Source organism: Leopardus geoffroyi, chromosome E1, assembly GCF_018350155.1.
Source record: "Leopardus geoffroyi isolate Oge1 chromosome E1, O.geoffroyi_Oge1_pat1.0, whole genome shotgun sequence".
Taxonomy (NCBI): Eukaryota; Metazoa; Chordata; class Mammalia; order Carnivora; family Felidae; genus Leopardus; species Leopardus geoffroyi.
In genome coordinates this window covers 10,252,886-10,268,519 of record NC_059330.1, presented here as the reverse complement: position 1 = coordinate 10,268,519, position 15,634 = coordinate 10,252,886, and the positions used below count along the sequence as shown (strand labels likewise).

The 15,634-nt window shown below is 56.7% G+C and overlaps 1 protein-coding gene and 1 long non-coding RNA gene across 2 annotated transcripts in view; one reads left to right on the top strand and one right to left on the bottom strand.

Annotated features, from left to right (window-relative positions):
• Positions 1-6,433, top strand: part of LOC123603086 — a 43,351-nt gene extending 36,918 nt beyond the window's left edge. Inside the window, exon 6 of the long non-coding RNA XR_006714734.1 lies at positions 6,422-6,433. This is a non-coding gene — a long non-coding RNA (uncharacterized LOC123603086). The remainder of the gene's footprint in view (positions 1-6,421) is intronic.
• On the bottom strand, positions 6,042-14,940 carry ALDH3A1 (aldehyde dehydrogenase 3 family member A1). Its single transcript, XM_045487543.1, has 11 exons — positions 14,826-14,940; positions 12,332-12,498; positions 10,682-10,913; positions 10,072-10,157; positions 9,644-9,852; positions 8,944-9,061; positions 8,092-8,233; positions 7,321-7,487; positions 6,927-7,026; positions 6,359-6,489; positions 6,042-6,256 (listed from the first exon to the last, which is right to left on the bottom strand). Exons 2-11 carry the CDS (start codon positions 12,491-12,493, stop codon positions 6,242-6,244), a joined length of 1,362 nt encoding a protein of 453 aa, XP_045343499.1. The 5' UTR covers positions 12,494-12,498; positions 14,826-14,940; the 3' UTR covers positions 6,042-6,241.
• Between the last annotated feature and the right edge of the window lie 694 nt (positions 14,941-15,634).

Sequence of the window (15,634 nt, the reverse complement as noted above, 5' to 3'; positions counted from 1 at the left end):
CATGCCACCAGAGTTGGAGAACTATTGGCTTAAACTATTTGGTATTTGTCCCTGAGTTGAGGACAAAGTCACCTGTCCCGGTGGGGGGGGGGCGGTGAACATCTGAATGAAATAGGGATTCTGTTACAAAGAGGGAGGGGTGGACTTTCCTCAGGCAACAGTGAGTCTGCTGGGGTCACCGCGGTCCGCACCGTCGGTCCAAACCAGTCACGGTGACTGCAGAGAAGCAGGGCACTCAGAGAAGGGGCTGGCCCAAGGGTGACGCTGGCCCCCAGAAATGGCAGGGCCCAGGGGACCTCAGAATCAGAGCTGGAGACGGGCGTCCACAACCGCCGTCTGCCGTCCTCCCAGACTCCCTGAGGGAAGTATGGTGGGTTTCCCCATTGCCTGACCTCAGACGTGGCAGGAGACCCAGAGGGGAGCCCTGGCCATGGCGTGCAGGGCTCTGGAGATGGTGTGGGGAGGGGGAAGGCCCAGGATGACACAGGGCCAACCTGGGGGTAGGGAGAGGGACAAGAACCACCGCAGGTCACGGTTAGGTCCCTGGGGTCCATGACAAGGGGTGTGTGATGCGCCCTTAACCGGTCACCTTTAAAAGGCCCAGAAGGTTCTCCATTATCTGCACAGCGCCGCCTTTTCCCAGGTGTTTTCCTTGTCTGTTGCTTCATGCATTTATTGCCCGTCCCCAGCCACGTGGCCGACCATTGGCTGCTCAACAAACAGAGATGACTCTTCACCCTGGCAGAACCGTGTGAGTGGTTCTGGCCAACAGCATGTGAGTGGAGGTGATCTGTCATGTGACCCTCTGGGTCTCCCGCCCCCCCAAGTCTCGCACGGACACGGGACCTCCATTAGCGGCGGTCTCTGGCTTCCTTTGTGGAGCGGAGCCCCTCCAACCTCCTGCTGTGTTAACCACAAATTCCGCAGTTAACTTGTTACCCCAGCATAACCCAGCCCACCCTGACCAAGACACTCCAATCAACCGTAAGGTCAAGAGCACAGACCTCATCTGTTTCTTTCACCACCCACCACCCACCACCCACCACCCAGAAACACCTGTTTCTTTCACCACCCAACACCGCCCGCTCAATGTTTGTTGAATGAATGAACGAACGCGTGAAGGAACTCTTCCCATTTTATAACAACAACACTTTATCATTTGGAAGAGGCTACGGCTAGAACAAAATGATTTTCTAATCTGAGACTCTAAACACTAGAAGCAGCCAAACAAGGGAACCAAAGGATCATTTTGCTAATGTGGCTACGGGGCCAGGAATTGGGAGGTGACAGGTGCCCATTGTGACCAGCAAGCTGGAAATGTCACCTCATTTTCCTTGGTAACACGTGCGTTGTGACGATTCTTGGCCATTTGTGTTCGGGACAATGGCAATTGTTTGGGAAGGTTGAATCGTAATTGTGCAAATATTGTTTTCCAGCTCATTTCTTCATCCAAGAAAACCGGTAGAAAGAACAACAATAGATTGAATCATCGTGTTGGGACAAGATCAGGTTTTTGTGGGTTTTTTTTTTTCCCAATTGTTTTTCTCTTGGGTTCAAATCTAGTTTGAAAATAGGATTCGACCAGTATGGGTTGGGTTTGGGACATTTGGAATAAGACAGGTTACATGGTCCGCGGTAAGCTTTGTAATGATAGCAAAAAAGAAGGGGAGAAGGAGAATGGAGAGAAAAGGAAGAGGAAGGAGAAAGAGAATCCGGATTTTTACCGGAAGCTGTAAAGCTTCCCTCTGGAATAACACGGATCAAGTCTTTGGAAGCCCCGAGGCTTCTTTTGTCTGAGTTGGGTATTTCCAGCTCTTTCCACAGCTCCTGCTGCAAGGGTTTTAGGGAGCCACTCAAAATGTCACTGCAGGTGACATTTCTGTAGTATCAGGAAAGAGCAGATGCCCTAGGGACGCGGTACCTGTGGCTGGGCACAGTGAAGTGAGACCAAGTGACAATGCTTCCTGAACCTTGGTTTCCTAACCTATAAACGGGCTCACAAGCCTTACTGCGTGGGGCTGCCGGTGGGTGCTGGTGAAGGAGAGAAGGAAGTGGGCTTCCTCCTTCCCCCCACCCCTGGCTCTGCTCTCTCACTTATCAGAGCGATGCCTCTGGGAAGACAAGGGACCCGAAGTCTTTGATCAGGTCTTTGATCGGTCTTTGATTATTTTTTTTAAGTTTATTTATTTATAGGGGCACCTGGGTGGCTCAGTCGGTTCAGCGTCTGACTTCAGCTCAGGTCATGATCTCCAAGTCCGTGGGTTCGAGCCCCGCGTCGGGCTCTGTGCCGACAGCTCAGAGCCTGGAGCCTGCTTCGGATTCTGTGTCTCCCTCTCTCTCTGTCCCTCCCCCGTTCATGCTCTGTCTCTCTCTGTCTCAAAAATAAATAAACATTAAAAAAAAGTTTATTTATTTATTTTGAAAGAGAGAGGATGAGCAGGGGAGGGGCAGAGAGAGAGAGGATTCCCAAGCAGGCTCCGCGCGGTCAGCACAGAGCCCGTCGCGGGGCTCGAATTCACAAGCCCTGAGATGGTGACCTGGGCCGAAATCAAGAATAAGTTGCTTAATGGACTGAGCCACCCAGGCGCCCCCAGGGTGTTGTCTTTACTGTTAAGATGTTTTCAGTTTCTGGCTGTTTTACTCTACAGTTGGCTCATGTGAGCTTACAGTCACCTAAAGGAAGGTAATTTCAGATGAGAAGATGGCAGGAAGAATGGGAATTTGGAGCAACCAAACCCCAATGACGTCATTTAAATTCATTCACGGAAATATTTGTTGAGCACCTACTATGAGCTAGTCACTGACTTAGCCTCTAGGGATATACGGTGAATACGACAGAGGTCAGTGCTCGCATTTAAAAAAAAAAAAAAAAAGGTTTTTTATTAGTTTTCTTTATTTTTGAGAGGCAAACTGACTCTTTGATTGACTCTTTGATTTCAACTCAGGTCACGATCTCACGTTTCGGGAGTTCAAGCCCTGCGCCGGGCTCTGTGCTGACAGTGCGGGGGCTGCTTGGGATTCTGTCTCTCTCCCTCGCTCTCTGCTCCTCCCCACCTTGTGCTGCCTCTGTCTCGCGCTCTCAAAATCAATAAAGTTAAAAAAAAAAATAAAGCAGAATGTGAGGCACCCCACAGGCAATCCGCTAGGACGTGGCCAAGACGGAAAGGAATCCCACCTCCTTACGCAGCCAGGCAGAACATTCCATCACACACGTTCTCAAGATGAAGGATGACTAGGCCTCCAATCAGTCCAATGCTGAGACTTCACAGCACCATTCGTCTCACAAGGGTCATCCTAACTTCGGCTGGTATTCGGGGACACTATCTGTGTTAACTAATGGGCTTCATCCAGAGGACAAACGTCTATCTTCACGACAGGAGGTAGTTCTGCGACTGGGAGCAAGGTGCTGGTAAAGTGCGGCTCCTACGTTGGGAGACAGGGGGCGCTGTTTCGCTGGCTGCTCCCCTTTCAAAAAGGTCGCTCCCAGGTCCTTGGGAAGGAAGAAGAGCGCCCGGCTTATGAGGCTGGCTAGAGGCTTTCTTAGCTTTTGAAAAGATTTACGCAGGTTTCAAAGAGGCAGAGAAAGAACATACCCTGACAAGTTTTCGGAAGTAAGCAAACGGAAGGGAGAAAAACCTGTTCCTTTATTTTTGTTTTGTTTTGTTTTTTTTTTTTTTTTTTTTTCAACGTTTATTTATTTTTGGGACAGAGAGAGACAGAGCATGAACGGGGGAGGGGCAGAAAGAGAGGGAGACACAGAATCAGAAACAGGCTCCAGGCTCTGGGCCATCAGCCCAGAGCCCGACGCGGGGCTCGAACTCACGGACCGCGAGATCGTGACCTGGCTGAAGTCGGACGCTTAACCGACTGCGCCACCCAGGCGCCCCGTGTTCCTTTATTTTTGACAGGAGGGGGTGAAGCCTCTTATTTTTAATTATCTGCCCTGGCAGTGGCATGGTCTGATTTTGGGTCTAGGAATCTCCTCTGGGTGCTCAGGGAAGAATGAACCGGAGGGGAGCAAGACCAAAACAAAGGACACCACTCGGGAGGCTCTCTGTAGTACCCAGACCAGGAGTGTGATGGTGAGGAGGCAGAGCGGGACTTACCTGGGCGCTACCTGGAGGCACCCTCCCCCCACCCCCACCCCCCGGGGGGCCTTGCTGAGGTCTTGGCCCTAAAGAAAAGCAGGGAGTCAGCATGCCTCCCAGGTTTAGGCTTGAGCCGTCCTCTGAGGGATGAGGCCACGTTGGCTTAGAGAGGAAAATCAAGAGCTCTGTCCTAGGCCTGCTAGCAATACGTTCGTGTTAAGAATCCAAGTTCAGGGGCACCTGGGTGGCTCAGCAGGTTAAGTGGCCGACCCTTGATTTCGGCTCGGGTCATGAGCTACCTGTTCCTGGAACGGAGCCCTGGGTTGGGCTGTGTGGTGACAGTGCGGAGCCTGCTCGGGATTCTCTCCTTCCCTCTCTCTCTGCCCTTCCCGCCTCTCAAAATAAATAAATAAACATGGGGGGGGAAAAAAAAAGACTCCAAGTTCGTATGTCAGGTAGGCAGCTGGATATATGGATTAGGAGCTCAGAGCCAGAACTGGAGACTTTCATTTGGAAAGAGGGTAGGAGGGGAGTCGAGGCATGGAGTCCCAGGACCCCGGAGGTGAGGGGTGTTGGAAGGAGGGGTGACCGGGCAGCGGGGCTGGGAAGGCTGGCTGGGCGGTGGGACGGTGAGTCTGCCCACTTGGGGGTTGGCGGTGCCCAGACAAGGGCAGTTTCGGCAGAGCGGAGGTGACAGAGGCTCACCTGGCTGGCTCTGTGGAAGCATTGGGCTGTCCGAGAGCAGATAACCCACTGTCCGGATGAGTCTCTTGGGCAGGAGAGTGGGGAAAGGAGGCACTAATTAGAGGGGCAGAGGTTCCGGGGACGATTTGGGCTGCATGAGTAAATTGTTTGGATATTTGCAAAATAAGGAAATGGTGCACCCAGAGAACGTCCAAGCAGTACAAAACTTCACGCTCTGCCTGGTCCCCCTCCGCTTCCCCTCAGTGGAGGGGATGAAGCCCAGGTAACAGCTTAAGGACTTTTATTTGAGGTTGTATTTGGGTTGGGGGGGGGGGAGGAGAAATAAGATGTGAGATATCAGAGGCTGGGAATGATCCAGCACAGAAGGGGGACCAGGGATGGAGGGGAGCTCCAAGGGGGATAACGATGAGAGTCAAGGTCAGGAGCAGGCAGGGTGGAGAGAGGCAGGTGGCCCTGGGACAAGTGGAGGGTTGGCCTTTGTTGGGAGCGAGGACGTTCTGGCACCGGAGGCGGGGGGTGGGGGGTGGGGGTGGTGTGGGGAGGACGGCCCGTCCTTTTACAGTCCAGGCTCCTGTGAGCACCACCACCTTCATCCCAGAGAGGGGCCAGCCCCAGTCATTGCGACCTGCCGCCAGGAGGGGGCGACAGCCTGCCATGAACCCGGTTCGCTTCAGCAGGTCTCTCCCCCACCTACCCCCGTCCACCTGCTGGCCAGGTTGGGCTGATTCTTGGCTCTTGCTTCAGACCATCCTCCCCGGACCCTGTCCCAGCTCTTCAGGCCTCCGAGGCCAGACCCCCGGGCCCAGGCGCTCCCTGACCAAGAACTGTCAGGCACTGTGGGTCCTGGGGGGGAGGGGAGGGGGCTTCCGCCCAGGAGCTGCGCTCGGAAATCACCCAAGGGTTTCGTGTTGACCCCTGCATGGTCTCACCGAGGGACCCCTGCCCTGGGTGCCAAACCCAATGTGAGAGGAGCACTTTGGCCTCCAGTTTCTGAGCCACTTGCCATCAAGACAGCCCCCTCGGTCACCCCTTCGCTGGATACACCAGAAACGGAGCTCACTCCCAAAGTCGAGATGCAGGATAAATGGCTCCAGGACACGAGTGGCTCCTGCCTCGGGGCTCTGGGGGCCAACGCGGGGCTTTGGGGAAGCCTTGAGTGCAAGTCGGGATGAGAACTGGCTGGGGCGGGGGCACGGGACCGGGGAGGATGCGGGGGCTGCAAAGGAAGCAGGCGCACACACTCCTTGGTCCGGCTGGGGAACTTTTATTGGTCTCTACGTGTCCAGCGAGGGGGCGGGGACTTGGGGAAGTGAGGCCCGGGGCCCAGATGGGAGTGGGGGCATGCAGTGATCCTCAGGGGAGCAAGAGGGGGGCTCCGGGAGCAATTCTCCCAGGGCTGGACAGAGGGGCAGGGGTGCGGCGCGGGGAGGCCAGCCAGGTACAGCACTTCAGTGACGGGTCATCTGCGAAGAGGACACAAGGGGGCGGTGAGGCCCGTGTCCTGCGCGGGCCCAGGGGCTCCCAGCAGCCGAGTCTCCCCGACGGCCTCCGCCCCCACCTCTCACCTTGGCCAGGCTTGGGGGGTATCTGGCTTTGAGGGACTCATCGTTCAGCAGAGGCCGCACCAGGCAAGAGCGTCGGTGGGAAAAGGTCTCAAAGCTCTTCTTGCCATGGTAGGACCCCATGCCGCTGTTCCCTGCGGGGAGGAGCTGGCTCAGCCCCCGGTGGCCCGACACCCCCAGACCCTGCCGACAAGCCTCACGTGCCCTTTCTCTGAGCCTCCCAGGGGTGGCCGATCCCTGGCGGATGCCCCAAGGGACACGTCCACGCTGGGGACAACAGAAGGTGCTCAGAAGAGTTGTTTCAGCTGTGGGATCTCCGGGCCATGTCCCCTCTCTCAGGGCCTCCCTGAAGCAGGACTGGTGTACCAGGTGACCCTTAGGACCCTCTAGGGTCTCAAGGTCGAACATGGCTGATGGATGTGCCGGCCGGAGCCAGAGGCCCACACAGGAGAGGTTAGTGGGGGTCTGAGGCCCAGGGCTGCTCTGGTCCCTCCTGAACTCCCAACCCAGGGCTGTGGAGGGGGGACACCTGGAGGGGGCAGGCAGGCAGTGAGCTCAGCCCCAGACTTACCCACACCCCCGTAAGGCAGGGAGTGCACAGAGTTGTGGACAACGACGTCGTTGGCCGTCACGCCACCGCTTGAGGTCTCCGAAATCATCTTCTTAATCACCTGCAACAACAGCCGGCCCCACCCCCGCCTCAGTCTCCTTCCCCGACCCCCCAGGCCCCTCCCCACTCTGTCTGGGCACATCCCAGAGCCTTGGGGGTCAAGTCGATGGATGGTTTCAGAGCGGAGTTCAAAGAGGCTCCGAAAAGTTAAGTGACTTGCCCAAGATCACACAGCGGTAAGCAGTGACGCTGGGATTTGAACCTGGGCCCGTGGACCCCTGGATCTTGTTCACGCGAGTGCTGTGTCGGGACCCCCCCGCCCCAGGACGCTGGGAGGAGGGCACCCCAGGCCTACCTTGTCATTTAGAGAGAACACATAGAGGGCCAGGGGCTTCTCCCGTTGGTTGATGAACTGGATGGCCTCCTCCAGGCTGCGCACACACACAATGGGCATCACGGGCCCAAAGATCTCCTCCTGCATCACCTGGGACTGGGGGTCCACGTCTGTGAGGATGGTGGGGGCTGGGGCGGGAAACAAGCGAGAGTCAGCGGGTGCAGAGGCCCCCACCCGCCCTGCAAGCCCAGGCACCTAGCTTCTTCCTTCAATCCCTGTACAGGATTCGGGTGGGGCGCGGGTGAGCCCCCCCCACCCCTGCCTGGGCTCCATCACAGCAGACCAAGGAGAGAACTGTGGATTAACCTACACGTGGGGGAAACCCAGGGTCCACATCTGGAGTGGGCGGGCACTGTGCCCCGCTGGCCACCTGAGCCCCTGCCAGAGCCCTTCAGTCTCCGACAAGCTGGGGGCCGAGCGGGGTCGCATCGGGTGACCTTCAAGCCTGGGCACCGGGGGCCCCTCCAGCTGGCCAGTCGTTACTCTTGGGGCCTTGCCGTTCAGACCCCCTGCGGATGCCGCCTGGGCCTGGTGGGCAGAGGGCTTCTGGGCTGGGGATAGGCTTCCCAGGAGTCGTGCCCAGTCCCTGCCTGCCGAGACCCCCGGAGCATCCCCCTGACCCCCTCCCCCGCCAGGCCCACTGGATCGCGTCTGCTCCTCAAGGATAGCTGTCCACCCGCGGGGACCCTGGCAGCGGGCACGCACACACACACCAAGGGCGAGCACACACACCGATGTATCGGGTGGCCGCGTCCCCAGTGCCTCCGTAGGCGACTTTCTGACCCTCCATCAGGCCCATCACCCTCTGGAAGTGCCGGGAGTTAATGATCCTTCCGTAGTCACGGGACTTCTTGGCATCCTCCCCGTAGAACTCCTGCGGACAAGAGGTGACAGGTTTCAGGTGAGGACGTGGACCCTCATCCTGGCCATTGGCTGAGGGGCGGCCTTGGCCTGGGAGCACCCAGGGGCACCATCTAGCCCAGGACTGCTGAGCTGTCATGACACCTGCAGTGCTCCAAACTTTCACGGCGTATGAACAGCTGCGAGACAGCATTATTTGAAAGAAATCTGTGCACAGTTGTGTGGACGTTGTCAGAAGATCGGATGTGTGTCTTCACGGAAAGGAAGAGTGTGGGACGTACGAGGAAGGCAGCAGTGATTGTCGAGGCGGTGGGTTTCTAGCTGGAGCTTTTGTTTCTTTACGTTTTATTCCTTTATAACCTTTTCTGAAAACTTTCTTTTAATGTTTCTTTTTCAGAGAGAGACACACAGAACGTGAGCGGGGGAGGGACAGACAGAGAGGGAGACACAGAATCCCAAGCAGGCTCCAGGCTCCGAGCTGTCAGCGCAGAGCCTGACGCGGGCCTCGAACCCACGAACCTCAAGATCGTGACCTGAGCCGAAGGTGGACGCTTAACCGACTGAGCCACCCAGGCACCCCCTTTTATAACCTTTCCCAAATTATTTACAGTGAGTGTGGATTATTTTGATGACCAGGGAAAAAAAAAATCCAGTGTGTTCTAAAGTCTAGACCCACCTCACTGCCTTGCAGCTTCTCACTCAGCCCCAGGGACCAACACTCACTTTCAGGGACTTTTTGAGCTTCTCCACAATTTGGTTCTGGATGGAGGGGTCACAGAGGATGTAGTCCGGGGCCACACAAGTCTGGCCACTGTTCATGAATTTCCCCCAGGCGATGCGTCTGTGAAAATTCCAGATTAGATTGCATCCCACGAGGCATGGGAGGCTCCCTCGGACAAACATCTTATTCCATTATCTCAGGGTCAAGGTAGGAGGGGCTGAGCACTGGGGGAGAGCTCTCAGGTACCCAGAAGCCAGAGGCTCCCTAACGTCCCACTGGTTTCTAGACACCGGACTGAGCAGACGCATGTCCCTGAACGTGTTTACAGAGGCCGATGGCATCACACGTGCTAACCTCATCAATGACTGGTGGGGGGTTTCTGGGAGACGTCTGGGGTGGGCAACCTTTGTGCCTCTCCGTCCATGCCCTTGAGCCCTGCATGGCCAGGTGTTATCTCTGCTCGGGGTCCCCACACCCTGGAAGGCCACGCACGTGGGATGTGAAAGGATTCTGGCTCGACCTCTTTCCTGCTGGAAGCCTTCCCAGACTGCCTTGCACCTCTTTTGTGGGTATGGTACCCCACCCCCACCCCCAGCTCCCACCCAAGACCGCGGACACCATGAGGGCAGGGACGATGTCTGTGTCCCTCACGGCAGAACTGTGGTCTGCGTGAGCTGGAGGGCAGCCAGAATGGCCACTCACCTGCAGGCGACATCCAGATCACAGTCCTTGTCCACATAGCAAGGGTTCTTGCCCCCTAGCTCCAGGGTGATGGGGGTCAGGTGCTTGGCTGCGGCCATCATGATGATCTTGCCCACAGCGGTGTTCCCGGTGTATAGGATGTGGTCAAATCTCTCCTTGAGGACCTCTGTGGTCTCAGAGATGCCCCCATTGATCACCGGGTACAGATCCTTCCGTGCAAGGAGAAGGCGGGGCTCAGAAAAGACCACAACACTTCCTTCTCGCCCTGCCCACCCGGCCATCACCAAACAGACCCCCCTCTCCTGACCCCGGGACTCCATTCACCTCAATGGGAGAGGCCGGCTGTCATTGGCCCCAACCCCAGGCTTAGCCCCTTGCTGCAAAAATTCACTATTTCTCAACCCCCAAAGACCTGGGGAGCACCTCACCCTGTCCAGGTACTGAGGGATGACGGTGGCCAGCAGGTTCGCCATATTCTCACTCAGCTCCGAGGGCTTGATGACCACCGCGTTCCCTGCAGAGCATGCAGAGTCAGGGCCCTGCCTTCCCAGTGACCACGCCGGGAGCCCCTCCGTTCTCTGCGTCCTTGGCGGAACGGACAGAAGAGCGGAGGGCAGGCGCCCACAGAAGCTGCACCACCGGCCCTCTGTGGTTGTTCAGATGCGGGAGAAGGGGGAAGAGAAGGGAGGGAAGGGCCTGGGCCCTGATGGGAGAGCAGAGCTGGTCCCAACTGGTGGGACTGGTGAGCCCAGATGCATCTAAGCTGAGAGCCACCCGGCCCCGCATACACGGCGGGCAGAAAGGGGTGGGCCGTGGTCACTTCTGAGCCAGGCCAGGCTTCGGGCACCAGGGGGGCCGGCTAAAGAGTTTGCTCCCTGAAGCCTCTGGGGAAATTCAGACCCATCAAACCACTCCCTGAGCCCCAGGGAGTGAGCCCTATCAAACCACTCCCTGAGCCCCAGCTCCACCCCATCTCTGGCTCCACTGGGCTGGGACAGTGATCCCTCCTGACGCCCTCCCGAGACAGAGCCCGAGTACCTGCAGCGATGGCGCCCACCATGGGCTGGACCGTGACAGTGAAGGGATAGTTCCAGGTGCCGATGATGAGGACCACGCCCAGGGGCTCCGAGTGGATGTAACACTCATCCTGCTGGGTCTGCGGAGTCTTCTCCACGGGCTCGTCCGCAGCCCACTCGGGGAGCTTCTTGATCACGTGTTCGATCTCTTCCAGGACATACACCACCTCCTCGTAGTAGGCGTTCCACTCGTTCTGCGGTGGCGAGGGCGGGGGGGGGGGGGGGGGCTCCGTGTGAGCTCCCTGGTCAGAGATCCAGAGCCATGCAGCCAGGCCTCTGTTCAGGGAGTCACCGGGGCTGCCTGTGGTCCTGGCTCACTGGGCCCTAGACGTGTGACCCTGAACGAGCTGCCCACCCTGTCCTAACCTCAGTCTCCAGATCTCGAAAATGGGAGCATTTTTAGTACTTCACATGCTGGGTGGGCACGTTGGACACAGCCTGGCATGTTCAGCTGCCAGGGTGATGGGGGCTGTTCACTGTGCGTTCCCCAGGCCAGGGGTCCGGGCCACCGAAGGCACAGTGGGGCTGCGGGCAGAGCTGAGGATTTGCCACTGGGGTGGTGGGTCTGCGAGGGCCCCTTTCTGACAGTGTGGAGGGCCCGGGCAGTTTGCACATGCCAAATTCATGGTGCCTAAAAGGACCTCAGACCTGGGTGATTTGAAGGTCATTAATGGGGGGGGGGGGGGGGAGCGAGCTGAGGAGGGTCCAGGAATGCCTATAGATTAAAATGAGACTTGAACTCAGGACGAGCCCTAAGAAGGCCACCTTGAAGAAATGGGTATAGGTTAAAGGCTGCCAAAGAGAGGAAAAAATCCAGGAGAACCTCTCAGCAGGGGAGGGAGGGAGCAGGCCAAGCCTTCAAGGGATCCTCCTGGAGTGGGTGGGGAGGAAGCCATGCTGCAGGGGTGAGGGGAAAGGAGGAGCAGACAGCAGGAAAATACAACACTTCCATGAACTTTGGCTGTGAGAAGCAACGCAGAAGTCGTGAAGCTTTTCTTTTTAGATGAGGAACCAGAGATTTAAAAAATACAACAGCGGGGCACCCGGGTGGCTCAGTCCCTAAAGCCTGGGACTCTTGATTTCAGCTCAAGTCACGATCTCAGGGTTTGTGAGTTCGAGCCCCGCATCCGGCTCTCTGCTGTCACCACAAAGCCCGCTTCGGATCTTCTGTCCCTTTCTCTCTCTGCCCCTCCCCTGCTTGCTCTCTCTGTCTCTCTCAAAATAAATAAATAAATAAACTTAAAGAAAAAGAAGTTAAAAAAAAAATACAGCAGCAAAGGACTCTGAAACAGGAGGGGCATGAGCTCGAGAGTCGCTCTGCTCGCCTCCAAGGCAAAAATGGAACGGGTGGAGGCAGGGCCAGGCGACTTGGGGGCAGCAAGGCGAAGGGGTTGAGAATTTGGAGGTGTCTGATTTCGCTCAGGGTGAGGGATGGACGGGGAGGGAGGGCCCTCTGGGACGCCAAGCTGGGATGCTCTCTGGTTAGGGGAATCCAGGTGGCCCTGCGTGGGGCTGAGGGCTGGGAGAATGAGGAGACCCTACGTTCGGGGTGTCGTGTCCCCAGGACAGGGCTACAAACGCGGGGGGGGGGGGGTCTCACGCTCTGGCGCACCCTGTGGAGGTCCGCTGTCAGCGCGCCCGCGATGTCCTTCTCGTGCTCCTTGATCATGCGCCGCAGCGCCTCCAGCTGCTGGATCCGGAACTGCAGCGGGCGCGTCTTGCCCAAGTTGAAGGCGGCCCTGGCCCGCTGCACGACTTCGCCGATTTTGCTCATGGTGCCTGGGGACAGAGAGCATCTTGGAGCCGGGGAGGAGGACGGCCGCATCCCTCATCACCAGGACCTGGGGGCTGCAGAGGCAGCATCCTCATTGCTCCTCCGCCGCGTTTCTTTTGTAAGAAGAGAACGATCCCCCAGGAGAGCTGGGGAAACGGCATTCTTTTGCCTTCTCAGCTCCCTAGCCCAGCTGTCTGGCCCCCCCTGGGCCCCTGAACTGATCGCAAAGCATCTGCGCGGAGGGCCAGGAAGCAATGGCATGCGACCCTAACTGCTCACGGTGAGATCCTGGCAGTGTGCGGAGGGAGGGGAGTGCAGAGGTGGGGGAGGCCCTTCCTAGCATCTTTCAAGCCCCGCCCCCACCGCTACCCGCTTGCAGAGCCGGAGACACTCCCCCCGCAAACACTCCAAGAGCTCCGCACACCCAGCCACGCCACATTCCGGATTAGATTGGTTGGCCGGGGTTGGGATTCCACACCCGAGCTGATTAAAGAAAGCCCAGCATCAGCATACCAGCACCACCTTCCTGGCTCTGCGATTGTTCGCAAAAGCATTAGCTGCCTTGCGGGGGGAACCAGCTTTGGCCTTTAAACCAGTGCGTGCCCGCAACACCTGTGAGACACAGGGCACACGCCAGCAGAAGTCTCCCGTCTCCCAGGGCCTCCGAGTTGCACACGGACGTGTGGAGGGGATCCCTGCTACCAGGGCAAGAAACCGTCCTGGCACACTGGGCTGGTTCTTCTGGGGGCCGTTCGGCCGCATCTAAGCAAAAGCCTTTAAAACGTATTTCCCTTTGAGAGTGTAGGTCCACATTCAGGAGCCTATGGAAATGACAGCGTTCCTAAACATGAATGAGAAAGGTCATCAAGTCTTTATGTAACGGAGAAATACTGGAAACATCCGAAAGGTCCATCAGCGACTGAAATGAGCCATACAGCACCTGGGTGATGGCCCCTTGTGCAGGATTTAGGAGGGAGGCAAAACAGATGTTTCTGCACCTTCATAAGGGCACTGGCTGTCTGTGCCGGATGTGTCCCAGGCACGAGGCATAAGAAAGAAAACCGGGAGCAGGGCAGCAGGAACACTAGGTACGCACGTGTGCGTGTGTGTGCGTGTGTGTGTGTGTGTGTGTGCTCTTGAACATGCAAGAAAAGACTAGAAGGGTGGCTCCCAACATGGTGACCATAGACGGGGGTGACATCAGCGGTGACCTTCGCTTCCATCTTCCGCTGTGTTTGACTTCTTTTGCAATGAGCTCGCATTTTTTTAAAAATGCTTTGTAACTTTTTGACTAGGTAACACATGCTCGTGGTGGAAGAAATAAAAGATAACAAAAGGGGCACAGAGAAAAGCCTCCCTTCTCCCTGCTCCCTCAGCAATTCCTTTCCGTCTTCCCGGAGACACCCCACCTCTTTCAGACACTGCATAACTGCTAATAACAGGGAGAGAACCACGATAAGACTATTTCTACTTTGCAAAAAAAAAATATATATATATATATGCCATATATATTATATATGCATATGTTTGACATATATATATGTATGTAAATATATGCATATATGGTATATGTAGTGTATATGGTATATATAATTTTTTTTTTGGCAAAGTGGAAATAGCTCTGTGTGTGTGCGTGTAATCCTGCTTGAATTCCAGCAGGTGGTTTCTGGGATCTCCCACTGCCTCCCCCCTCCACGGTGCTGAGCCCCACCCCAGGCCTCTGCACAGAGAGGAGGGGCCCCTGCTGGCCTCCAGGGCGCTCCTGCTGACCACGACCCCAGCCACACAGCCTCGCAGGAAGGTCCTGCTTCCCTCCCCAGCCTCAGGTGGTCAAACCAGAGCATCAGCCTCTGGCCAGCGGCCCCCAAGGCCGGGCGGTCCAGGGCGGAGTGGGTGAGTGAGACGGGGTGGGCACTTGGTCCAGCACTCAGAAGCATGTGGTCTCTGGGAAGGAGCCCCCTCTGCACCGCGTTAATGGCGCTGCCTCTCAGTTATTAGCGATTCACGGAGCTGGAGGGCGTCTAACATTGCACCTGGCACACCCGGGAGCAGCTGGAGCTCCTTTCCCGGGACCAGCTGCCTTCGCACATCTCCGCATGCCACCTTCTCACCTGTGCTGACTTTGCCCCCAGACGTCCCCGAGGATGGCTCCCCCTCAATCCTCCCCTTTAATCCTCACAAAAACTCCACAGCAGCGCCCCGGGGAAGAAGGAACTGTTAGGAGTCCATTTAACAGCTGAGCAAAGTGAGGCCGAAAGACACTAGGTGTTCTCACCTAGGGAAAAAAAAAAAAAAAAGAACGGGGTGGGAGGAAAGGAGGGGAGAAGATTACCTTTGACACAGCCTTTCCCAGCGCCTTGAGCTTCTGGAATGAGCAGCCTAGAGGGGACACTTTTAAGGACCCTTCTTCCAGCCCACGTGGCCTGGGAGTCCCTGCCCAGGAAGTTTGTGTAACAAGAACAAAACAGTATTCAAATAGGGGCTGTAGCTAACGGACCTCTCCTTCCTATGAGCCCCAGCTTTGGGGATTAGGCCTTGGGTTGTTTATTTTTTTTTCTGTTCTGAAATGCAAGAATGCGTCTGTGAAGGCTTGGGTGGGGCGCACATCCAAGCTTCAAAAGGAGCCTCTGTGTTTGCCCTGGGCAAGGGGGCCCTGATTGATTCAGCCTGGCATGCACCTCTTCCAGATTTCCGAAATTCAATTGCCAGAGGCTATTGTCCCAATTGCCCTGTTATGTAAGGTCAGCGGAGGGTGAGCTACGAGTCATGGTGAGTGTGCGTGCACGCAGCAACCCCCACACGCACCAGTGCATGGGCCCGTTCTTGTCCTCCTCACCTCTCCGCCCATGCGCACAGGTGTCAGGGCCCCTTCGAGGTAGAGGTGTCCCACCCGAGGAACCGCAGGCTGGGGACTTTCTCCGTGAGGCCCCACTGATGCGCGGATCCGCCCACCTGTTGAAGAGCAGAGCTGATGCCAAGAACCCATCATGACCGTGTGGTCGCCCAGGAAACCAGAGACGCTTGCGAAGGAAGGAATCTAGAAACCCCTCCCTTGGCCATTTGCCAGATGCTTGCTGGGCATGTCCTCTGTGCCACCTAAAGGGGCACCTTTATCAGGTGGATGTCACCTACTGTCACGTC

Excerpts from the sequence above, each read along its gene's own strand:
- ALDH3A1 (XM_045487543.1), bottom strand. The coding sequence starts at position 12,493 with ATGAGCAAAATCGGCGAAGTCGTGCAGCGGGCCAGGGCCGCCTTCAAC. Across the intron at positions 10,158-10,681 it reads GGTGGGCGCCATCGCTGCAG|GGAACGCGGTGGTCATCAAG; the intron begins GTACTCGGGCTC and ends CATGCTCTGCAG. Across the intron at positions 6,490-6,926 it reads CCTGCCTTACGGGGGTGTGG|GGAACAGCGGCATGGGGTCC; the intron begins GTAAGTCTGGGG and ends TCCTCCCCGCAG.